At 32.4% G+C, this 25974-nt stretch overlaps 2 protein-coding genes across 6 annotated transcripts in view; one reads left to right on the top strand and one right to left on the bottom strand.

The window, feature by feature from the left end:
• Positions 1-4008: 4008 nt before the first annotated feature.
• Positions 4009-10988, bottom strand: LOC134241940 (eukaryotic translation initiation factor 2D-like). Its single transcript, XM_062723951.1, has 13 exons — positions 10848-10988; positions 10047-10321; positions 9564-9666; positions 9331-9438; positions 8853-9175; positions 8332-8449; positions 8086-8235; positions 7825-7971; positions 5520-5609; positions 5199-5291; positions 4939-5059; positions 4498-4666; positions 4009-4147 (listed from the first exon to the last, which is right to left on the bottom strand). The coding sequence occupies exons 1-13, from the start codon at positions 10901-10903 to the stop codon at positions 4080-4082; spliced, it is 1821 nt and encodes a 606-aa protein (XP_062579935.1). The 5' UTR covers positions 10904-10988; the 3' UTR covers positions 4009-4079.
• Positions 10989-11241: 253 nt separating this feature from the next.
• The window catches only part of LOC134241936 (sperm flagellar protein 2-like), a 28873-nt gene continuing 14140 nt past the window's right edge, over positions 11242-25974 (top strand). For 3 of the 5 annotated variants that reach the window (XM_062723947.1, XM_062723945.1, XM_062723944.1), the window contains exons 1-15: positions 11242-11384; positions 12316-12418; positions 13964-14216; positions 14514-14731; positions 17069-17162; positions 17326-17399; positions 17695-17899; positions 18221-18409; positions 22995-23182; positions 23404-23569; positions 23957-24073; positions 24359-24461; positions 24590-24675; positions 24767-24796; positions 25653-25710. In XM_062723947.1, the coding sequence (XP_062579931.1) occupies positions 11327-11384; positions 12316-12418; positions 13964-14216; positions 14514-14731; positions 17069-17162; positions 17326-17399; positions 17695-17899; positions 18221-18409; positions 22995-23182; positions 23404-23569; positions 23957-24073; positions 24359-24461; positions 24590-24675; positions 24767-24796; positions 25653-25710 (1942 nt within the window). In that variant the 5' untranslated portion in view covers positions 11242-11326. The remainder of the gene's footprint in view (positions 11385-12315; positions 12419-13963; positions 14217-14513; positions 14732-17068; positions 17163-17325; positions 17400-17694; positions 17900-18220; positions 18410-22994; positions 23183-23403; positions 23570-23956; positions 24074-24358; positions 24462-24589; positions 24676-24766; positions 24797-25652; positions 25711-25974) is intronic. The other 2 variants (XM_062723948.1, XM_062723946.1) reach the window with 1 other exon arrangement.

Below are 25974 nucleotides of genomic sequence, written 5' to 3'. Positions count from 1 at the left end.
AATAAGGGTTGAAACTGGCAATTTTTCTCATCCAGACAATTTTACAAAGGATTTGAAAAACAGAATGGAATATTTTATGAACATTTTACGGTTTGCTTGTTGTCTGTGAAATATATCCAAATCAACAACCCAGTTATTATGTCTAGATCAATTTAGGTAAGAATATAGATTTCTCGTGTTTGTCTAATGAGAATGATGCAGATATGCACCGGGAAGGATAACGGAATTTACTACGATAGCAGTATACAATTATTGACTGAGTTCGAGGGCAACATGCGTTTTGTCGGACCCAAGAACCAAACTGTCTGCCTGAGGCCGACTCTGTCAATAAATGTTTTGTTTAAACCTTTCATTTTATTTTATACTTTTGACACATATGTATTTTGTAATATATTCCGTAATGTAACATTAGGTCTGTCACTGTTTTACACCAACGGATGAAAATGAGATTAAGCTCCGCCCATTCTGTGACATAATCGGTCCAACAACTCTCCGAGCGGTCCAACATCTTTCTCAGCGGTCCAACATAGATTTTTTTTTCTGCCCACCCATCAAAACATTAAAAATGTTAGACTTTTTTCAGTGTAGATTTGTATAGGAACAAATTTGTAAAGGTATAACAATACTTAGAGCTGAGTTCTCATCAAACAACGGTTACTCTGGCTAATTTTTTTTTTAATATCAAAAACTGATCATGATTAGGTGTATGTAAAACATCCAGAGAGATAAAAAAATGTGTTGAGTGAGTTTCTTTCAATTTGCAAGCCAATTCATTTTCCTTTTGAATGAAGATATAACTGCACTGACCTGCACTGCATTGTATTTATATAAAAGATACATGTACTTGGTCAATATTTCTTCAAGTTTGATTTTATGAAATATACGTTGAAAACGTACTCAGTTTCATTTTCAATGTTCTTCCTAGGTTTATTTATAATTATTACATAAACTTTAACAGGGTTGTTTTCTTACTATGTATTTGAATTAACAATTGATAATATCGACAAAATGCATTATAATAAAGATACATTTGGTTAAGTAGTGAGAATGATGCAAATATGCACCAGGAAGAGTAACGGAATTTAATCAACATACAGTTACTTTTGCTAATTCTTTAATTTCTAAAAAAGTTTATACTCGTATGCAAAAGTTCCAGAGGATGTTGTGTTGGGTGAAGTTCTTTCAATTTACCTGCTAATCAATCCTTCTGTCAATTAAAAAAGATATAAAGGCAGTAAAGTGTGTTTTATTTAAAATATTTCCATTTCTTATTTTTTTTTTCTATGATAACCCTTTGAAAGCAAGCGGAGTTGATTTCCTAATAATTTTGCCGGAATGTAAATTAGGCAGGTCGATAGGACTAAGGTCAGGAGCTAAGGAGGCCTAGTACGCATGCAAATCTCGTGCTCATCTGTCTCTGAGTCTGACGCTAAGGAGGTCAAATATACTTGGTTAATATTTACATTATGTATTCAAATTTGATTTTTTAAAAAAATATATTGAAAAGTTTTTATTTTCATATTTAGATTTCTTTCTGTGTTTACTTATATAACATGCACATCGACTGTTAAACTATGTTTAGCTCATTTTTGTGAATTTGGCGTGCCATAGTTACCCAGTATGTATTGATAATTTTTTTAACCGACAAGTTTTGGTATGAAAAATAAATATGTGAAAAGTTTTCACTCAGGTGACCTATTGCAGATCTCTTTCTGTGTTTACTTATATAACTTTGAACCTTTTTATTCGTCTGTTAAACCAATTTCAACCAAATTTGGTATACGACATCTACGGGTTTTTTGAATTTTAGGGTCGTTGCCCCTCTGTGGCCTGAGGGGTGGGGCCAAAACCACTAAAATTAATGCAATCTTTAAAAATCTTTTTCTTTACTCCTAGACATCAAGCAGTCCTCTATCAAAATTGTGAAATTCATGGCCCTGGGGTCATGGGTTCTAGTGCTAGGGTGGGGCTAAATAGATTACCGGTATATAGTGAAAATTCATTATTTCTTTGAAAATTTTCTTCTCTGCTCCTGGGTATTGAATAATCTAAACAAGTACATAGTTATGTTGAATAAGGCTGCCTCTTCCAAAATTGTAGGGCAGGGCTATATATACAGATTATATAGTAAAAATGCATTATTTCTTTGCAAGTCTTCTTTGCGCCTGGGTATTTACTAAACAAACTGAATACATAGTTATGTTGAATAAAGCTGCCTCTTCCGAAATTTTGAACTTCATGGCCCTGGGTGAGTTCTGGTGATAGGGCGGGGCTCTATCAATTATATAGTGAATAGCAGAAATTCTTTGAAAATCATCTTCTCTACTCTTGGGTATTAAACAAACTAACCAAGTACATAGTTATAATGAGCAAAAACATTTCTTCCAAAACTGAATTTCATGGCCCATGGGTTGGGGGTTCTTGTGTTAGGGTGGGGCTCTATTGATCATTTAGTGAAAATACATTTATTCTTTAACATCTTCTTCTCTGCTCCTGAGTATTAAATAAACAAACAAGTACATAATTATGTTGAATAAGAGTGCCTCCTCCAAAATTGTAAATTTCATGGCCCCTGGGTCAGAGGACTGGGTGTTAGTATGGGGCTCTATTGATTATATAGTGAAAATACATTAATTATTTAAAAATTTTCTTCTCTGCTCCTGAGTATGAACCAATGAACTTTGTACATAGTTATGATGAGAAAGGATGTCTCTTCTAAATTCATGAATTTCAGGCCCACTGCCTGACTGGGTCACAAGTTTTGGTGTTAGGGCAGGGCTCTAATGATCATATAGTGAAAATTCATTAATTCTTCGAAAACCTTTTCCTTTGCTCTTAGGTATTATGTCAATGTTTTATGTACATATCAATGATGATGAAAGGTACCTCTTCCAAAATGGTTAATTTCAGGGCCCCTGGTTCAGGGTACTTGGGGTAGGGGTTACATAGTCTGAACATAAATTACATGTAATGCTTTGATATCTGCTTTTTGGTATTATTAATAAATCAACCATTTATGATGATATATTAAAATTTATGATAAAATTTCCAGAATTTTGAAAAAATTGTGCCCCCAGGGTCAGTGGTTCCCGTGGGGTGGAGTACACAACTGGTTATGGAAATGCATTTTCTCTTTGCTACTCTTATTTACCTCTGGGTATTAAGTAACCATAGGAAGCAAGCTTTGTGTATATTTATGATAAGCAATAGTGCCTCTTTCAAAATTTTGAATTTCATGGCCTTTGATTTAAAACACAAACCAAGTCAATTGTTAGAAAGTTGTTACATGATACTCAGGTGACCAATAAGGCCCGTGGGCCTCTTGTTTATATTTGCCAGAGAATTAATCCTGCTTATCTTAATAAGAATTTAACAGCACATGCGCACTTTATTGCACTGGACTAGAATGAAATGACAATCAAAAATTAATTAAATTAAATCAAGTCCAACTGAACTCTCCATTAGCCAGTATGACAAATTTTCGGCACAGCCAGGTGTGTTATAGGACCAAAGACATCCCAAAATATGAATTCAATGCTTATATTTACATTCTCTATGATTTTCCTTCTTCATAATTGTTTATTTTGTTAATCTTAAATGCGAATTTAGCGCCCTTCAAAACTGACGTGGTTAATCGATGCAAGAGCCGTCTGTGACGTCAAATGAAGTTGCAAAGTTAAATAACGCAAACAAACATTGTGAGGGTGATGTGACAACTTAATTCTTATCGCACATCACGTTAATTTTTACGTTTATTTTTCAGGGTAATAGATTTTCATTAAATTAAAATAAAATATTTTATATTTTGGTGTTCCTAGAGTATCGAAAATGCATATAGTTCCTACTGTGTATTCAAACGCACCGTGACAAGGTTTCGCGTGTGTAATTGAAATTTGAACGTCGTAGATTTCTAATGGATTTCATAAGGAAAATTACATAGAATGTAAATATAAAATAGATGAAAATAAATAAATTAATGAATAAACAACTCCCATACTAAACAAGGCCTTCAAAGCAAAGACTAAAGTTTTGCTAGTTATAAAATATTTATTTGTTAAATTGATAATCAATATCACATGTCATTTCCGCTTTCCTTTCGGAGCCTTTTCCCAACCTTTGATGTACTTCTTTGGAATCCTATATTTTCCTACAAATGGATTTTTCCAATTCATTATTCAAAATAAAAATCAATCATTCATCAGAACAAAATTCACACAAATAATCTTTAAAATAATCAAGTTTAATGAGGGCATCACAAAGCAGAATATCCCCTCAATAAGATTATACCTGTACATGTATCTTTAAATCAAGTCAGCATTTGCCATTGATCCCAATGCAGATTACTTCACTTCTGTTTCATACAGGACTAATTCAATCACCCACCAACGAACACATAGAATTGTGATACTCCCCCCCCCCCCCCTCTCCAACTCCTTGCGAGGGGATAATGATATTAAAATCACCTGTTAATAGATCTGTAATAACAAGATGCCTCACCTGTTAATAGATCTGTAACAAAGGCTATCTGATTGCCTTGGATGACCACTTGAGTTTTATTGGAACTGCTTGTGGACACAGTACAGCTGCACTGGATAGTTATCTGGATCTCGTGTGCTATCTCCTTAAGATCCAGACCAAACACTTCCAGGTTATCTACTGTAGTCACCTTAAAACACAACAACACAATTAGAAATCTGCATATCTGATAGCAAAAACTTGCTACTTCTTCATTTCTTACACTTAAATTTATGCAATATGATTTCAGAAATAAGTTAAGTTTAGATATAACACAAGTTTTAGTAATAAAATGTAAAACAAGTGTTATTTAATAAAATGTAAAACAAGTGTCATTTAATAAAATGTGAAACAATGTAAAAATTCAAATCAGTCATCGAGTTCCCTGGCTGAGTTCCATTTTCTTTAAGTTACAAACCCTACCTTTTTATTGGACCCTCTTTGGAACACATTAAGAGTTATTTCCTCTATTTTGCCTTTCCTAATAACTGGAGCTTGTCCAGGGAATTCTACTTTGTATACATTCTGCATTTTGTTTGCAATTCTGTTGAGAAAAAAATTATACGTCAACCTCATTCTTTCAGAGGGCTCCCATCTTTATTTTATTTATATATCTAACAACATTTTTAATACAATGTACCATGACTTCCATGGACCATAATGCATTCTGAATCTCTGTTTACCTTGAGGTTAAGTCATCCCATCGTAGTTGTGTGACATCATTTTCTCCTTTACCCAGGACTATGGAAGCCAACAGTGGATCTAGTTTAACCATGCTAAATAGAGAATATAGAAAGTTCATAAGAAAATTATCACTCTCCATTAAAAAAATTAATTTTGATATAAAGATGGATATCATCATAAACTCATAACAAACACTGAAATGATTCATAATTATACAACAATATTATTCAGAGGTGTTAAAATTTGAAACTAATATGAAAACCATCACTCTTCATTCTCACTTGTGTCCTGGGTCTATAAATGTCCGTTTTCTAACGTACCTTTTGTTGCTCTCATCCTGTAGATTGTTTTTCCTCACGTATTCATTGACAATGTTCCTCAGCTCTGTTCCCGTTATTGCACTTCCCTTCCTGTGGAAAAAAATTCTCTCATTATTTACATATGAAATGCAAAAAAAGAGGTCACAAAGCATTATGTGAAATTAATACATTAAATACATATAGGTAAGGCCAGAATTAAAAATATCTTTGTTTCCCCTAACCAGACCCTAAATTCTCAAGTTAGGTCGGTAGGTAGGTAAACAATTTTATTTTCCGACAGTAGCTTTTTAAGGGAAATTTACCTTGATGAATAAGAAAATTACAAAAGAAAGCGATTTGTGAACAAAATGCTATATCGTACATATGCCGTTTAAAAGCAAAATTCATGATTAATTATTTAGTTGAACTTGTGAAATATCTCATGCCATTACATTTATATAAATTGAATAAAAAAGACAAGATTCTCAAATACGCAAAGACCAGACATATGGGTATATTTTTTCAAACCTTCCATCAGCCTTAAGAGCTTATAGACGATCATGGTAATTTTTTGAGGGCCATGAGATATGCAGTGGTACTGGAGCATTTTGCTTTAGAGTTAAGAAGTGAGTGGCTAATTTTAAATCGCAGGTTCAAATCCAAATGAGTAACGTTGAAAACAGTTCTTTAAAGGGGACCATAAAAACTTATGTCCAGTGTCGCAGAAGATGCTGGCTCAAAAAAGATCCCCCACTGCTTAATGGCAAAAAAGTGCATACATGTACGTCTAAATTTGGATTAATGGGGAAATGTTGAAATGTCGTCCTAACAAATCTCAAAGGGATTAAAAGCAAAGAAACAACCAATCTTCAAGGGCTTAATTAAAGAAAAATACACTGGACGTCTCCGGAAGCTGAATCATTTCAAAACTATTTGAAAAGAATATGTTAACAATATTTAATTGAACCAAACCGAATCTACGAATGATAAAAATGCTATATACAATGTCATAGTCACAAAGTTTAACCACTAAATAAAGGCATGAAGAAAGGACATCTGTATTATATTTATCAGGATGAATATGCAGACATATTTACAACAACACCTGTTTTCCATAGGTGGACCTTTCATCTATTCATGAGGCGGGCCTAACCATGTATTACGTACCTTAATTTCAAAGATAGATTTGTTTACTTGTTTGTTGTTTAACGTCCCTTTCGAAAATTTATTCACTCACATGGAGACATCAAGACACCTCCGAAACACTTTTAATTATTCAATTGGTAAATTTTAATATCGAATTGTTTCAAGAGTGAAGAATTCCAATAAGCTAAAAGCATAAGACTGTGACGTCGCCATGGTTTTATGAAGTGCTAATGCGCTGAATTCACATCTGGACGTCATTTTGTTTCCAACAAATTCTTGAAATGCTTGAAAATAGAACAATGTCGGCCGTTCTGATAAAAACTGATTTTGATGATATTGTATTTCATAAAATTTGGTTAACAATAAAAAAAATATTTGAATCAACTTATTTAAAAAATCTTTTCAGTCGGCGCGATTTCATCGAGTCGGTCGCGTTAGGGGAAACAAAGGTTTTTTTTATTTTGGCCTAAATAATGTGTTTTATTATATAGTCTATTTATAGTCCCTATATAAGCTATACTAACGCGAACAGTTCATAACACTACATATTCACCGGATTTTAGGCCAGAAGGTCAATGCGCGTGCAACAGCATTGTGGTGTCACAATCAAAACATCAAATAACGTTGTTAACAAGGGTTGCAACGGCCACAGCGAGCTACATATCTGAGCAGAAAAACAATTATTCAAACCTATTTCAGGATTATTATTTTCATTTGGACGTCTTACACATAGCAAAACTCGGAAAGGAAAACACGGAGGTTACAAAGAGTAATCTGGAGATTTTTTTTATTTTCAACAATGGAAGATCGCAAATGAAAATAGTGTCGTCATACAGCCTTCAATGTCTTATTTATTCAAATCCCGACTATATAATAAAACAATTATGGACTCTTTTGGTGTTGAATATGGTTTGTTATTCACCAGAAAAATATCCATATTGACTGTGGTGAAGCCGAGGTGAATATGGATATTTTTCTGGTGAATAACAAACCATATTCAACACCAAAAGAGTCCATAATTGTATAATATTCAATGGTATAGATATACATGTATTCTGTACTACATACTGCATAAATACTGCTTTCATGATTTGTCATAACAGAATGAAACTACCAGTACTTATAACAAATTGTGTAGCCTGTGCAAGATTTTTTTTCTCCTGTCTTAAATTCTACAAACTTTAGTCCTAAATCCTTGACAAGGGGAACAACTGCTGCTGTGACAGACAACATGTCAGTGATGCGGGGAGGTTCATAATGTCTGGTGGGTCCCTCAGAGGGTTGTTCCAGGACTGCAGCCCCCTCTGGTGGAGTAATATGCCGTAACCTGAAGAGAAGACAACTCTGTACAAATCGCATTTTTTAAGGCTCATATTTTTTATCAAATGCATTCAAGAGAAGAAATTTTTTAGAACCTTTATGTGAAGTGTTGTTTACTTACTCCGGGTGATCTTTTTTCATTTCTATTATGCTCTCCACTCCTTTTGTTAATTCCTTCACTTTAACATAGCCCAGCTTCTCCATTTCCTTCAGAAACTTTGACAACTTTTTAAATGAAGTCTTTTTGACATCTAAATGTTTATCTGCTGGGCTAGTGAAATGAAAAAGTAATAAGTTAAAATTTAGATCAGGAAGTTTTTTTAAATTTTTTTTTTTACATTTGCTTATTTCTAAAGACAACACCCACCAGAATTTAACCATATGGACTTTGTAGAAAGCACTGGTTAGAATGGGTAGGTCCACTGGTTTGAGAGATTTTTTCAGAGCACACTGGAAACACAGCTTGAAAAGATCATCCATGGATTCTACAATAAAAAAAAAATCATGATGTAATTATGAGATCACCTGCATGCCAAAGTATTTGTTTAATAGAGATTATATTTAACAATTTACAATATGTGTGAAAATTTTACTTCATTTATGCGTTTATTCCTAACTATCCCACTAAAAAAAATATAATGAAAATTTTGTGATCTCCAGTTGTGTAAAAGATACATCACACAAATGTCATGGTCAAAGGGTATTCTTTACATTTGAATTGACCAAAGACCAAGTAACCTCCAAAATATGTTTTTTCCTCTACTGATTCTCCATTAATTTAGTACAGTTGTACAGATTCTTGTAACAGTACAAAATTCTTGCACACAGAAGAGGAAACTTGGTGACTTTTTTAAACTACAAATGCAATTAAAATATTCCTGTAGATACCAGCAGGTGCTTGATCCTCAGTTTCCTCTTTTGACACCACCTCCTCCTCAGCTTCGACTTTTGACACCTCCTCCTCTAAACTCATTTTGTCTGTGGACAGAACTAATTCCTCATCATCATCTTTCTCACCGGAGATGTCCCCCTCTACTGCTGTTTCCTGTTGAGGCCCCTGAATTTCCTCCCACTGATCTGACCCCTGGGAGTTTGTAACCTGAGGTGTGTCACTATCTTTATATTCATCCCCATGTGAACTTGCTGGGTCAGTGGCTGGATCTTGAGATTCTTCTGGTATCACAGGTGGCTTTGATTTGTCTCCAAAGGCCCTGCAACAAAAAAATAGTAAATATACTGCAAGAAGCATTGAAATTTAACAATTGATCATCAACTTAGTAGCAAAGCATTCTGTTGTATACTTCACTGCATTTCAAAATCTTTTGTACTTTAGAATTCAAAAACAATTAAAAGCTGTAATGTTTACCATAATTCATCTCCTAGAATATGCAGTACATGAATTCCCTTTCCTCTCATTGCAGAATCAAACATATCACTTCCTGACATGGCCGCTGTACCAACAGCCACTGGGCTCCTAGTGGAAAAATAAAACATATATATATTAAAAACCATATCAATTTTTTGGGGGGGTGAGGGGAAAAAGAGGGGGTAATTTTAAAGTACAAGAATTGCTTGAAATATGTAGCATAAAACACATACCGATTCCCCACCAATGAGATAGAACACACTGTTCCTTTGTTGATGTGAGCAAATGTTTTTGGAGTTACCTCCCCTTCAACAACCACCCCTGGTAACATTAAATCTAGGATAAAAGAAAAGGAATAAGTCTAAAATGTTTGTAGATCACCAACAGTGAACAAATTTTGAAAATCTGATGTAACTCATTTATGACGCTTCTTTATTTTTAGTGCTACTCATATTTCATTCTCTGATGAATAAAAAAGACCCTATTGGAACCAATCAAATATAAACATGTACTGTGAAGCTTAGGCAGAATATAAAACATATGTCTCAGAGCACATGTAGCGTATGTCTAATCAAGCTGCCATATACATTCAATTCTACATCTTATACTGTTGGAAAAATATTTTCAGTTCTGCTAAATTCTGCGATACAGTGTATCTAGGTTGAATGTACATATAACCTACCAATGTAGTGTATGTATGTAAAAACATATTGTACCTGCACCACCTGCTAGTTTTGTGAAAACAGGTGGATGTGTTTTAAACACTGGCAGAAGATCTGGATATTTCCACAGTGTGTACACAGTGGGAAAAATGACTCCATCCACATCTATTAAAACAGGGTTCTTTTCCACACAATAAACAAGAACGTTAACTCCGGAATGTGTATTAATTTTTGCAATGGTCATCTCAGCTTTGTTTGGAACGATATCAGAGGCATCCTTTGGTGATAAGGACGGGTAACAGTTCTGTAAAGTTGATTTGACTTTCTTCCTGAAACACAATAATAATAATAGATCATAAGAAAATTCAAATGTTAGGAATTACCAATGTGCCATATAAATACTTGAAAAAAGGAAATGTAGTTATCTTACCTATTCAATTAAAAGAAAGGTGAAAACTGGTTTGTATTAAATTGAATTAAATTTAGGCCGAGGGATACTGTACAAGAAATCAGGAGGGAGACATTCCGGGTATATTGTTGTTGTGCGACTAGATAGAATATGTACATTCCAATATCAAAATTATAATGTCCTAGGGACCCGGTGGGCCTGTCACGAAACAGCTAGATTATTCTAACGCATGTGGAACATGCTAATATATATTTTTTTTTTTTATAAAGTAAGCACCAGAGCTAACTCTAAATTTGCCCAAATGGTGTTGCTTCCTGTCGATTAGTTCGCAAAGCTCACTGATTGATGCCGTTCAAATTGCTTCACTCATTAAACACTAAACAGCTGACTTCTGTGATATGACAGCTGAAATAAACTTTAAAGAGTGTCAAATCGTTGTTTCCTACCTATCAGATCCTTTGATGCTTGTCTGAGTTTTTACCCTAAACGGTTTCAAAAACATATTGACTAGTTAACCTCCAGCAGATGTGAACAGTTTCAGTTTACTTAAATTACTACTGACATCAGTCTGCAGTCTGACTGTAATGTGCAACTTCCGGTTGTCCCGATTACGTTAGTTTAACGACATAAAGATTTTGTTTGAAAAATACGTTTTTAATTCATTCCATTGGAAAAATTCCTTAATTGATTTCTGGTAAATACAATAAGCTGATATCTATATGAATTTATTTTATTATAATAAAATTTTTCATTAAAAGGATTGTCGTAAATATTTTAACCAATCATCATCTTCGATACAAATTTAGTAAACGAATGAAAACGTTTTTCATATCGTACGAATCGACGTCTCCTTAGTGACCATTTGATGCGGCAACATGGATTCTTATTTTAACATTTGCTGAAGTTGACGCTAAAAAATTACAAAATGACTGATATACTTTGTAAATGGCTCAACGATGAGCTGAGTATAACACAGCAAGTCGGTAAGACTTCGTTTAGCAATAGAAAATAGTTTCAATTATGATTCTAAGACTTTCACACAACATTTTGAAGATGCATGTGACTGTATGCAGTGTGTTTACAAAGCCATGACATTAATTTGCATCGATTCATTTAATTTGTTTTTAAGGATGATTTATATACATTGTTTTAATCATTATTTTTCAATTTATAGCAGGTTGCATAAAAAAGATCATAACATTAGCATGTTCAAAATGAGACTTTACATTTTTCAGTGTAAATGTGATTTAAATATATTCTTCAAAAATCTTGTTCGCCCAATAAAAGTTATGGTCCAATACTTATATATTATATTATATATACTTATACTTATATATAATAACTTTTTGAAATAAAGAAAAAATTATTTGGATTGATTTTGTCTATTTTACAGCTCCTGAAGATGATATTCTCGAAAGCAGGCAAAAGTGTATAATCAGAAACAAAATTTTTGCTTAGCATAAATTCGCTATTACCGCATATATTAAAAAAGAAAATATTTGATATTTTTTTCACGTATCTCAAGTTGTATTGGATGACTAATATCAATGTTAATTAAGTCAACAGAACTCACTTATCCGATTTGGAATTTTTGGGCTAATGTAACTTCAACTATCACGACCATGGACCTGTGTTTTAAAATGTACCAAAAATGTACTTTGAAAATGTTAAAATCAATATTAATGAATTTAAAAACTTTCAGTTTAATTGATTGAAGAAAAAATATTTACAACTAAGGTATGACTTACAAAATGAAACAGTATCTCAAATTTATTTTAAAATGTACATTAGCTCATTAGGGTAACGACTCATGGACCTCCGAGGATAAATACTAAAATAAGTTGCTAGAACCAGTTCTTAGATTTCTGCTCTCGATGGACTGTTGCCTTTAAAAAAATGAAACTTAATTTTTAGACCAAGTAACTTTTGCCAGAGAATTTGCATCGGGATATCTCATTGGAGAAGTCCTAAACAAGTATCAGCTTCAGAATGATTTTGATCAATTCTCTCAAAGCAAGTAAGTATTAAAGTTGAAAAGAACTACGAACTCTAAGTCTTGATTTCCGCCTACATTTTGCACCCATTAAATTCAATTTTAATGGCAATTTAGTGACCATTAAATCTTTGTTTAATACAAAGATCAGGTCTATGGTAAATGATTAATCATTTTATTTCCAAGGTGATAATTGATTTATTAATTCCAGTTCTTGAAAAAGGGGGGTACGCGATATTTTCTGTTGAAATCGAACTTTCAAGCATCACCATATTTTGAAATAGTTTTCAATATCATAAAATGTATCTCATATCTTTTCTTATGTTTTACGTAAATAAATAAAACATATATAAATAAATAAAATACAATTATTTAGTTGTAAATAGCTTTAAAATTTGTGAAAATCATCATTGTTTTCCTTTTTGTCAATATGAAACATATTTTGAAACACAAAAAGCTTTGGCATAAATTTGTTAAATGACATGTATTAAAAATAAAGGAATTTTTGTACCACGCGACGCTGGTCTATATATTTCATATATAACGAATTGATTTCTATATGATAAACACAAGTTTAACCAAAATTAAAAATCTCTCTTTGATATCCCAAATAAGAAATTTTTTGAAAATTCATATAAATATTCACTTAAGATTTCGAAAATCATATCGTTGTTTTTTGAAAATTGACTGTAAAGGTAGGAACGGGAGAAAATCATTACATCCGGTTCTTTCAATACCTAATACACAATACTTTCTGATTAATATAAAGGTCATATCCACAAATTAAGATATTTTAATTAATTAATTCAGTTAGAATTGCTAAAGAAGAAGGTATGGTTTCGATACATATTTTGCCCTGTGATTTTCTAAAAAAAAATGAAACTGGTGTAAAAGTTTTAATCATTATTTTTCAATTTAAATAGCAGGTTGCAGAAAAATCATAACATTAGCATTTTTCTAAAAATGTGTTTTACATTTTTCAGTGTAAATGTGATTTTCCCGTATATTCTAAATAAAGTACTAAAATAAGTTCTAATCTAATTTTCTTTCAGATAACATTGTCCACAGGCATCGCCCACAAAAATGAAATGTGATTTTTATTAATTTTGCACAAAATATCAAAAAATTTTGGCGACGGCTGTGGACACTGTTTTCTATATCTCACCCTTGAAATGTGCCATTTTGAGGCAAGTATCAGAAATGCTTCACATTATGACTTTGATTTGCAATTCTCTCAAAGCAATATTTTTTAAATTTAAAATTTCAATTTTACCTAATATACACATTTAAAACTTTTTATCATGTCATATCCACAAATTAAGGGCGCAATAAATTAATTCCATAGAATTGCTAAATTTATTGTGTTGAATTTAAACATTTTTTTTTCATAATCAACTGATTGTTTCCTTCAGAACCTCTGATCTTGTCAAAACTCTTTATAAACAAAAAGAAAGGGCAAAGAATTTAATCAAAAGAATATCTTTAGCATAAAAACTTGAGTTACTTCTAGTTTAATATCAGCATATATTTCTTGACAAAATCTAATGTTTTTTTTATATCTGGTTTTAGAACTGCAGACTCAAAGCTCAACAACTTTACAAGAATTGAGCCAGTTCTGCATCTTCTTGGAATTCCATTTGATACAAATGTTGCTCGTGATGTGATGACCGAGAAACATGGTGTGGCCACACGTCTTATGTATCAGCTCTATGTGGCGCTAAACAACAAGAAAAAGGCCAATCTTACTGGAGTGGCCATGGAAACAATGCGACCAGCTGCCCCAGCTAAACTGAATGCTGTGGAAAGTGGAATCTACAAAGAAGTAAGTTGGTTATGTGGTAGGAGTGGTCTGAAAAAGAAAGTTTGCATTCACTGCCTTTTTCCCCTTTAAACTGAAGGATATTCTAAGAAAAAAAAATTCAATTACCAGGTAATTTGATCTGCTGCAAATATCTCAATACATCTACCACATCAAAAAAAAAGATTCTGAGATATTCAAGAACAAATGTACAAACCTAAGCAACCATGCATGCCCAGAGGGTTCTTATAAGACTTTAGTTTACTTAATATCAGTGTACAGGAGAATCAAACACAGAATTCATTAATTGTTTGCCTTCAGAGACTAAAGCATGCCACTCCAAGGCAGACTGATCTGAATCTGGAGGCCTTGGTGCAAACTTTTCATGAGAAACAGATAGAAATGGAACAAGTGGCCTTTGCTGACAGGTTCCGGGAGCAGGAGAGGATAAAGCAGCAACAACAGGACCAGAGAAGAGCTCTGTTAGCTAGGTCTCAGAGACTGAGGGAAAAACAAAGTGAAATTGTGGCCAAGATACAGTAAGTTTTTTTTTTTCATATAAAATCTTTGAGTTGCTGTGGTGAGAAAACTGTTTTTAATGTGGAAACTTCACTGAAGTAGTATAATGAATTCTGATGCTGTCAATTATTGTTTTAAGATATTCAGTTTTTATTTCTGTAGGTATAATTTTTTTTTTTCAGTTTTGAAATTCTCTTAGCTGAAAATAATTTCTGTGTTTTGCTCATTAATAGATATATGATAATTGAATTCATTTTCAAAGATGTAGTCTCTTTTATTTCTTATATCTCAAACTAAACTCTTGTCGCTGTTCTTTTTCTTTCTTGTAATTGCAAGAAAATGATTTTTTAACACTTTAATCCCCATAACCGCAAAAAAGGCTGTTTTAAGATAGAATCTCATTATATTATTAAAGAACTTATGTTGGTATCTCTTCTGATATGTAATCTGCTTGTAAAAATTTGTATCTTACACACATATTTCTTTACATCTTTTTCCAAAATAAACTCATTAATTGTGATTTTATCTTTGTAATGTAATGCTCGAACAATTAAAATTGCAATGTCTGACTCTTCTATCTATTTTATTTTTGTAGAGAAAGGTAAATCAATACTTGTTGCTTTTAAAGTTTTTATTAGATGTTTCAGCAGGCATGGTGTTACTATTGTCATGCCTTGTTTTTTGATCCACATTTAGAAGTTTGTTGTAGCTTTACAATTATTATATATACAAAGTAAAGCATAGTTTAGCATATTTTTTTCATTCAACAGGATTATAACTTTGATAGTTTTTTTTTTGTTTTTGTTTTAAGGTGAGCAATATTTAACACAAATTTTTATAGACTTATTAGATAATTTAACTCCATTTCAAAAATGAACAAAACCCTATCAATATTACACCCCCCCAAAAAAAAAGTAATTGAGTATAATTAAGGCAGGAAAGTTGCATGTGTCTAGTAGAGAGGCATTTTCTATTATTAGGTTGGTTTCCCAATAGTCTCAGCATTGTTGTTGTTTAATTCATAAAATAAATTCTGTGAGAAATTTTTTTTTTCCATAATACGAACTCTTTGAATTTTTAGATTTATTTTATTTTGACAAGTGAATCTGTACCTGAATTCTTTTATGCTAAAATATGATTACAGAACAATATCTATCAAATTTACTGACTTGTTAAAAAAAGATATAAAAATTCTTTACAGCTGTATAATTTTTAGGATGCGAAAAATTATTTTGCACAGTCATTTTGTTTTTACTGCAAATATATAATCAAATTGTTGCCATGTTAATTTTAAAGAACAATGTTGCTTTAGCAAATCAAGGCAAGGAAGAAAAAAATGCAATGCGTTTTCACCCCAATATATCTGCCAGTTGCCAGAATTATAATTATGCACATTATGCTATGATGATTGACACATGCTTATGAATATTCATTTGGTATTTCATATAGTTTGTCTTCCCATGTTATATTTATATTGTAAATTAACATTTGTAAAAAAAAATTCTATTTACGACAGGAATAATTTAAGCTGGTAGATGCCTCTAAGAATATTGGCTATAATTTCTGAAGCATTTTAAAATACATGTATTAGGAATTTAGCATAAAAAATAATGCACTTTTAATTTTATTCAATATACAAGTTCATTCTAAATCAAGTGTTCATACAATATGTTTCTAGTATACTGATATCATTTATAAATACCACTTTTGTTGTTTGCTGGAGAGGTAAATGGATTTTGTTTATATTTTTTAGGTTGATTAATTCATATGGTTCAGATAGTTAACAAATACAAAATTAATTACTTAGTTCAACATTTTACAAAATTTGAAAAAAAAAGAAAAAAAAAACTGGTGATTCATTGTTATTGGTTATCATAACCTGGTATTGATTCATTTTCCTACTTCGGTTTCTACAGAATTAAGTTTTTGTCATGGATTTATTTTTAAATAAATAACTAATGAATTAGAAAGAATATATAATAACTTTGCACATATCCTTAGGGGAGTAGATTCACAAATTTAACATAAATCATGTGGGTAGAATAACTACTGATTTAACAAGAGACATACAGCTATGATCGATGAAGGCATACATTGTAAATATGAAATGATTTCACATAATTATAATTAATTTCTTAATTCAATAAGATGATTACCCTGCATGACATCTCTTTAATTAAGGCCACTAACTAGTAAGACACATGTAATCATAAATTATATATATAACATTGCATTCATGAATTAAGTTAACCTGAGCAAGAGCATGCTTCAAAATTTCAGTCAATAATCAATATAATATATTATTATGATTAATTAGTAAGCAGTGTTTTGACTGATATTTAATTTTTTAATGACAGAGCTGCCACTGTCAACATACCCAAACCCCCACCAGAGCAGACAGCTAAAGCCATCCAAAGGAGGAGAGAACTGAGGAGACGAAGGGAGGCAACTGTACGTTACATTTTGAATAAAAGTCTGTGTGCAATTAAATAACCACTTTAAGCAATTTTTGAAATTTATTTTGGAAATTTTAAGTTCAGTGTAAATTAAGATATAATAAGCTTGATGTATTTTTGATATTGTTTTTATTTGTACACATTAATTTTTGTTGCAGGAAACAGTAGAAGCTATTTCTCAGTTTGAAGACAAGATGAAGATGATTTTACCGCCATCTAAAGATGATGAGGGGTAGGGACATTAAGCTTATAGTTATAGTCCTTGTTAATTGACAATCTTATAACACATTGTATATCAGGACACAATTTTAATCAAAGTCTTGTAGTCATTGTGGAGACATATCCACAGTAATCTAATAGATTGGTTACTACTTGCATATAGATTTACCAAAAACTGTCAATATAATTTCATGAAAGCTTGGAAAGTAAGACAGAAATATATTATTAAATTGTAAGAAGAAACAAATTATGATGTGTATAAATGTGTAAAAAATGATTTTAAAAAAATAAAAAAAAATCATTTGAAGGGAGGTGATAGATGTGCAGTACATTTTGACGAGAGATGAGGATCGTCTGCTGGATGCCATCGAGCTGATTAAGCCGGCCTCTAATGACGACTACATCGGGAAGATCAGAAAGAGGCTGCAGGAAGATGAATCCGCACGAGCGGAGCGTGAGAAGAGGAGGAGGAAAGTTCTGGTGGATCAGATGAAGGCTCACGAAGCTCAGGAGGTAAGACAATGAAGAACATAAGAAAAATACAGATACAACAGGCATGTTACTTAAACTAGGCAGTTTTAGTAAGTTACTGAATATTATGACATGCAAAAGTTTTTTTTTTCATTTTTGACCTGCAAATGTTAAGATACTAAAGAAATTGTATGGAGTAAACTTTTTGCATATCAAAATTCATGGATACTGCTATCTTTTAGTTAATTTTTTTTCAGTAAGTTGATCTTCAATATGTTGAATTATCAAGTAATATCTTTTTAAATTCATTTAAAAAGTCCAAACAAATTACTTTTAATTACATATTTGCTGTATGTTTTGTAGGAGGCAAGACGAGAGGAGATGTTGGTAAATCGTTTGATGAGACAATCCCAGCAGGAGAGAAGGATAGCAGTCCAGCTGCTGCAGGCACGGCACGAGAAGGAGGTGATCAGGAAGAACAGGATCATCAGGGAGAAACAGTACGAAGACCGACGACTCAAGGACTTCGTGGATGCTCTCAACAGAGAAGCTGTAAGTTCACCACAGAGTATCAATCTATTTCAATTTTCTTAAGGTAAAGATCCATACCACGTAAAATAACGTTATGTGACGTTATTCTCGTTTGTGACGTTATTACCTCAAACGCGCCCGACGCTTATTCTATCAAAAATGCCTGACGTCGATTTCACTTACCGTAAAAAAAGGTACATTAATTTCCAAATAAAAGGCATAAATATACGATGTTCAGTTATTTTCCGGGATGCATGATCGAAGGAGAGTTTAAATTTAGATGATTCGTCAAACCGAAAGTACAATAAAGATGGCATGGAAGGAAGATTCATTGTCTCGAGTACAAGATAACTAAAAGACTTCGACAATCGGGTCGTTTTTTGTCTCTGTAAGTTGAAGAAATACAGAGTAACAAATAAATGGTTCTCTTGTCAAAAGTCATTATCGTTTGCTTACATGTTTGTACATAGGCCTAGTACATAACCAATTTCGAATCACGTACGGCTCAAGTATTCAGGTACCTAACTACTTTGCTTCAATATTCCAATTTTTAAAAGTCTTTTTCTCTTCTCGATTGTTTGAATTAAAATATCGTCCTCTGGGGATTGACTCGGGATTTTGAAAAAAATTTTGGAAAACTTTTTTTTACAATGTATATATCATACATAAAACAGTTACTGCACAAATATAAATGTTCTGTTATTTTGTATATCCTTGCACTGAAACATAAAATAATTATTCATAAAAAACAAACAAACAGAATATTTCATTTAAGTAGGAAAGGACATTGATACATTGCCAAAAAAAAATTCCTTAATACACACATATGCTGAAAATTTAGAAAAATTTGTTTTAAAGCTAGTGCACAATAACCTTTAGCTACGATTTGTAGTGCTTTGGGTAGTGTATTGGTGCACCTGTCATAAGACTGACAGGTGTCCTGGGTTCGATTCTCTGGAAGTTGAAAAAATACAGAGTAACAAATAAATGGTTCTCTTGTCAAAAGTCATTATCGTTTGCTTACCGGGCATATGCTTGTACGTAGTTACATAACCATTTTCGAACCTTTTGGGCCTCTTGTTATAATATGTTTGCTAAAGCCAATTTCCAAATTGATGATAAAATTACATATTTGTCATCTACGGTATATACAATATGTATAATAAATTAGAAAAACATATGTCGAACAGACCCAAGGGTCTATATCGGATGGGGAAGGGGATATTTCTGTCTTCAAGCACCCATGAATAGTATAGCGATAGATATCAGTAGCTAATAAGATGATGTGGATCCGCAGTGTACTTTTCTAGATCACAATTTTATGCATTACCATGATTACTGTAATGATGGTTAGACTTAAACCCACAAATAGCAATATGACAGTAACAAAGATGGGAACACATGTATAAGATGATAAATAGGAATGCCTATGAGATCATAGAGGGTGATATAAAAAGGAATAAGGAAAAGGATAAAATTTCAATCAGACAATTCACAAAATCAACTCTGTTTGTTAAGCCGAGTGCTTACAATGTTATAATCATATAATCAGGTTGTTCGTGCATGGTTTAATCATGCATTAATCATTAAAAACAAAGATAACTAGTTTCAATTTAGATTTTATGGATTTATGTCAAGATTGTTGCTTTTTATTTGAATGAAAAATTATTAATACTGTCTCATAAAAGTTATGACATTGTTTTGTTTTTCAAAAACAAATCAATTTTTCAACAGAATTTATTGCATAATTAACTTGACCCTTTGATCACCAAATCAATAAGGGTCTCTCTCGAGCCACAGAGAGTTGCTGTGTAAAATTTCAATGCAAAAGCTCAAAGGCTTCTTGAAAGTGTTACAGACAGACAGAAAGACACATGGACAGATGCACAGACCTAAATTTAGTATCCCCACTTTCAGTGAAAGGGGAGACAATTATATCAGGGTTTTTTTTTTGTTGATGTTAAACTTGGTTTATCAAGATACTTGTAAAAAAAAAAAAGCATAACTTTCTCAGTGATTATTCAGTTCTTTCTTTTCCTACATAAATAGTTTTTGATATCATATTGAGCTTTATAATATATACACCTACACATTTATCTATTTTAACATCAATATGCACTAAGCAACACAGTTCCAAAAAGCCAGATAATGTATAGGACCAGCATGCAAATCTCATAGCAAACCATTTTCCCCCAAATGAATGAAGAGTCCTCCCGAAACTTATGAGTTAGGACTTTGTGCTGTGTCATGTAGCATGATAAAAAGCTGAAGAAGAAATAAATCTTCTTTTTTTTATTTCATTATTAGCATACAATTTTAGAGAAGTATAATTGAACTGCCTAAACTCCAGTACAAGTCAAATTGAACCATCTTGGATGTCCTGATTAAATGTTTTTATTTTAGGCACAGAGCAACAGAAAGAGTTTTGTTTTTTTTAACTAGACCATGTTCATAATGCATGTATCATTTCTCAGGTACTTTTAATATACAAGTATACATACAAATTAAATATTCAGTACTTATAATGATGTTCATCAGCTCAGACAATTACAGGTTCGAGAATCTGTGTCAAAACTCATGGAACAAATGCTCATTGGATCCATATCAAAATATCACTTTAACATAGAACATTCTATTTACTCAGGGAGTTGTTGACTTTTAAAGCATCATACCAATTTTGCATAGATCGGTTTTTCCAAGGAGAGGTCCTGCCGTCCAAGGTCACTTTTAGTACAATTCACTGTTATCTAAATGGACGTTCAGTAAGGCGGGATATTCTTGATGTTATATAATTAGCCTCTAAAATTTACACAGCTTTCAATCATTGTTGAAATATATGTGGCCAGGATAGAAATTCAGGACATATAAGAAAGAAAGATTACCTGTAAGTTGTCTAATGATTGTCAACAATGATTAAAAGTACCTGATGCTATTACTTTTTTAACCAATGAAAATCTATTTGCCATTTGAAAGACACTAGTGCCGAGAATACTACAGCTTACTAAAAGTCCAAGGATGGCAGAGAATAATTGTTTTCTTTTTGATACCACACACACTCACCACTAGAGTGTTTTTCATGCATGAGTAGACACAATGACAAAAACTCCGAACTCGACTTTCAATTTTAAATTTTTAAAGAATTTTTTTTGAATTTTCATTACATAAAATACCTTGATCAAGGTATTTTAAATATCTTGATAAAGCTATACCTTTATCGGGGTATTGTGCTGGACCTGTTATGTACGGAAAACCTCGATCATTCAGTGTCCCTAGCTTAAGAAGGGGGTCTCTGCCTTCCAAGGATATGATCGCCTATAAGCACGGTGTTTATATTGTTTAAACAAACAAACATTACAAAGTGGAAACACTGAACACATTCATCACTGCGTACATTAATTTTATCTATTTGTATATGGTATATGGATAAAAACATGATAAACAACGTTGCACCTTACTTAGACAGACCCGAAGCATTTCCTGAGATCAGAAACCAGACGTTAAAAAGATGTGGCAAACAAACCACTTATTTGTATCTATGAATAGCGAAAAATGTATTACATAGACACAAAAAGTAGTAAAACGTGCCACTTCTCTAAATTTTTAATCAAATAAATCGCATCCAAACGACCAATGTAGAAACTGAAAGTATTGTCTTCTTTCACTTCCGTCATAACGTCACACATGCGCATGAACGGTTTATAGAATATTCAGAAGATTGAACCCGATTACTATTATGCTTGTGAATCGTGAAAACGAATTTTTGGCCGTCTATGCATTAAATATTCAACTTATGATTTAAACCATACTTATTACTGTTGTATTATTGATAGTATTAAATATTTCAAGCGATTTTTACACCCAAATCCTAAAAGTATAGATGTTAAAAAGATTTTTCAAATTATCATTTTTCAGCAAATTTGGTATAAAAATGTGAAATTTTCTTGTTTGATGCCCGCTGCCCCACTTAATTTTTATGCCATATAAGGGAGAGAACATTGGAAAATAACATGTTAATTTTAAAAAGAAATCTGTAGTTAGAATATGAAGCAGCAATTTATTTTTACCAGAAATGAACTTTTTAATTTTGAGCTAAATATGTTGAATTCGCCCTAAAAAGTACAATTAAATGGATCAGCAGATGTAAAGATTTATTAAATCGTTAAACAAGCATATCCTCTCTACAATTCATATGTTAAATATTTTTATTTGCCTTTAATTTTATAAAGCTAGCATATATTACTCAATTCCTTCATTTTTGTAATTTCTCGAGACAATGTCTATTTTTAGTAACAATCCTGACAAAAGGAGGCCCGGTTGACCTAAAAATTTACGCAGATATGAAAAGGACAAATACTTAATTCAAATTCTGAGAAGTTTAAACAAAATCTGTAGCTTCGTTATTCTTGTAGCATGGTATGGATCTTTACCTTAAGTTTATATTGGGAATACTAGATAGGATGGATAGGCAAATTGTCTGAAGACTTTTATTGTCATTTTGTATGGGATTGAGGGGTGGTTAGTTTGTATAACACTCTGAAATTTCGAAATGCAGTGATTATCTTATAGCCTCTATAAATAATGAAAAATATCTTTTATTTTAACACAGGAAATGGCCCGCTTGGCCAAACTTGAGTACGAGGAACAGACCAAGAAGGACCAGGAACTCCATGATAAGATAGCAGCGGAGCGCGCGGAGGCCCGATACACCAAACATTATGAGAGCTGTAACGAGGTTGTCAATCAGCTGGTCGATTTCGCTTGTAAAGTGGCCGAATATAGAGAACTGACTGAAAAGTAAGTATTTTATTCTATGGTTTATTGTGCCAGCAATATGCTTTTTTCTCACCTGTTATAAATTCTGCTTTGAATTCTAGATACAGTTAAAACTCCTATCTTGAACACTAATATCTTAAATACCAGGGGTATGTCACAGATGTACGGGTACCTTAAATGGTTCAAAATACAATTCTTAACTTTTAATCAATTATACCTCACAATATCTTTTCTGCTTTCAGATTAGTTCCAGCTAAGTTAATGAGAGATTGGAAGTCATTGTTTGTCTCTGGCAAGCCTTTGTATGAACAAGCCCCACCCCCCGAGTCGACTGAACCCTCCCCAGAGCAGATACTGGAGGAGGAGAGACAGGCCCTGCTGGATGAAGGTGACTTCACTGAGTATAAGGTAAAATAATGTCATTGATTTCTCTGACTTCTGAGTGTTTGATTTTTGCAAGAATATCTGTTATCCATCAGTTGGTTAATCATGGTAGCATAATCGATAGATATAATAAAGATTAATATTATATATGAAACTTGAATTAAAACATGTATTCATAATTGAAGGCTTAGACAAATTTCCTCTTTTGGTCTTTATTTTTTTTTTAATTTCAAACATCACTTGAGCTTTCTTCCTTAATAAAATCTTTTAAATTCTAAATTGCCCCCCCCCCTTGTTTTAAACAAAAAATGTGCTTGAAAACAAAATCTAAATCTAATCTATATTTGTTTTTTGAAATTAATATGAAAATTACTCTGCTGCCATTTGAAACCATTTATATTTTGAATTTAGACTATGACAGGAGAGTGGCAGCCACCAGAAGCAGGGGAGGTAATCCAGCCTCCAAAGGACAACCCAATCACAGGGCACGTCATACAGCGACTCTTCAATATGGTGTCTCCCCCAACTGTAAGTATGTCACTGTAAAGTACTCAACGCTAAATATTTGTAATCCTTATGAAGTGGATATATCAGTACCACGTAATTACAATTTCATATCCATCACTTTCTAAACAAATGGCTTATGTTGTCAAATTATCCAGCAGCTATTACTGCAGACAAAATAGTTACATGTACTGTTGAGGAGGACAATTAACTTGCTATTGTCCAAATGGATAGTACATGGTTTTTTTTTCTGAAGCAAACTTTACTTTTGTCACATCCCAATCACGATATAATTTTTTTCTGTTAAAGCCACCCCCACCACCTCCCGAGTTTCCTCCCTTCCCCATTCGAGCCTGTGTTCTGGGGAAAGTATTCAGTGGAAAATCTTCTATTGTGCAACAACTGGCTAAGGGTAAGATTATGTTAAATAAATGAAAAAAAGACTAATTAAGTTTGAATTTAAGATAGTACATGTACCTTAATTTCAAAGAAAATCTTTAAAATGTACTCACTAATTTCTGATGTACCATTAATTTGTAGAACACAGACTTCAGGTCCTCGATGTAGATACATTAGTCAGTGAGGCTGTACAAGCTCATGAGAATGGAGAAACAATGGCAGTACAGGTAAGGAGAAGTTAATTAAATAGATGATTTTACTTTTTAACACTTAAATAATTTTTAATGAATTTTTCTCATGTAAATTTGATTTTTGAAGGACAAGAAAAAATCTAACAAAGTAAAAAAGGTATTTTCCAAAATCTATCTCGTATATGTATAAGAAAAAGCTTTCATATATCACTGCAGTAAAAGTTTTTTTTCCGTGCATGCACCAATCAAAAATTTCATGTAAGCACTTAATTTAATACATGTATACTGTACATCATATTTTAAGGGTAGTTGCTAGATCATATCAATTGAACTACATGCATGTAAATTCATACAAAATACACATATACGGTATTTATATTGTTAGGCCTGCATGCTATCTCCTGATTCTATACAACTTCTTTGAATTACAGTGGCAAGCACAAGAATGCTGTGTTAAAGTGGAAATATTTTAAAATTTGTCTGACTTTTTTAAAAGGATTACTGTATACAGGCAAAATTTTAGCCCCATTTTAGTTTCATTCCTTTAAAATGGGGGTGAATTTAAAGAGTACAGTATATTTTCTGAAACAAAATTGAGACTGGGCGAATTTATAAAATGGTGCAAAATTGTTTGCAAGTCTGAAATTGAAAAAATAAAGCAATGTGAAAATATCCCTGCATGTATACAGTATTTTAAAATGAATTGTAAAGTTCGATAAATTCATTTTCATTTTTTTATGTGTATATCTGGTATGTAATTGTGCATCCCTTGAAATTACACTGTATATGAAAACTATTTTGCTTTGGAATATAAAATGAAGTGTGCATGTTACACATTGATTCTCTTAAAATTTAGTCATTACAAATACATTAATTCAACTGTCCTGTAGGCTGAAAAAATATTTATACCCACCTTAAATGAATCAAAAATGTACCACTATTTCAAAAGTTCCTTATTCCCAAACTTTTTAAAAAATCTAAAAATAATACAGATAAATTTTTGAAATTTGCAGGAACCAGAAGTAGAGGAGAAAGCACCAGAGACTTCGGACCAAACCCCACAGCCCCAAGGTAAACCTAGTCTTAACAGTCCTACAGCACTTAACACTGACTGCCATTAAGTGTCCCGTTTTGATCTGAATACTAACAAACATACGTATATATATATACATGTACTCTATTCATAGGCAAAAGAGGAGTTTTTGAAAGCCTTTGATCCTGAGAATATGAACTTATAGATCTATTTTTAGTCCTTAACATGTCCTTTCACACATAATTTTTACTGATAATTACATCCCTGCAGATAAATACCTATGGAGTTTTTCCTAACACTGA

The sequence above is a fragment of the Saccostrea cucullata genome, unplaced genomic scaffold, assembly GCF_032062105.1.
Source record: "Saccostrea cucullata isolate Sc308-1 unplaced genomic scaffold, CSIRO_AGI_Scuc_v1 ctg438, whole genome shotgun sequence".
Taxonomy (NCBI): domain Eukaryota; kingdom Metazoa; phylum Mollusca; class Bivalvia; order Ostreida; family Ostreidae; genus Saccostrea; species Saccostrea cuccullata.
The sequence above is the reverse complement of the archived record's forward strand: the minus strand, read 5'-3'. Positions and strand labels throughout refer to the sequence as shown.

Bases quoted from the DNA above. Each gene is read 5' to 3' on its own strand.
- LOC134241940 (XM_062723951.1), bottom strand. From the start codon at position 10,903: ATGTTTTTGAAACCGTTTAGGGTAAAAACTCAGACAAGCATCAAAGGA. The intron at 10,322-10,847 runs GTAGGAAACAAC...ATTGTGTTTCAG, and splicing joins AGCATCAAAGGATCTGATAG to GAAGAAAGTCAAATCAACTT. The intron at 7,972-8,085 runs GTAAGTAAACAA...TCTTCTCTTCAG, and splicing joins ATGAAAAAAGATCACCCGGA to GTTACGGCATATTACTCCAC.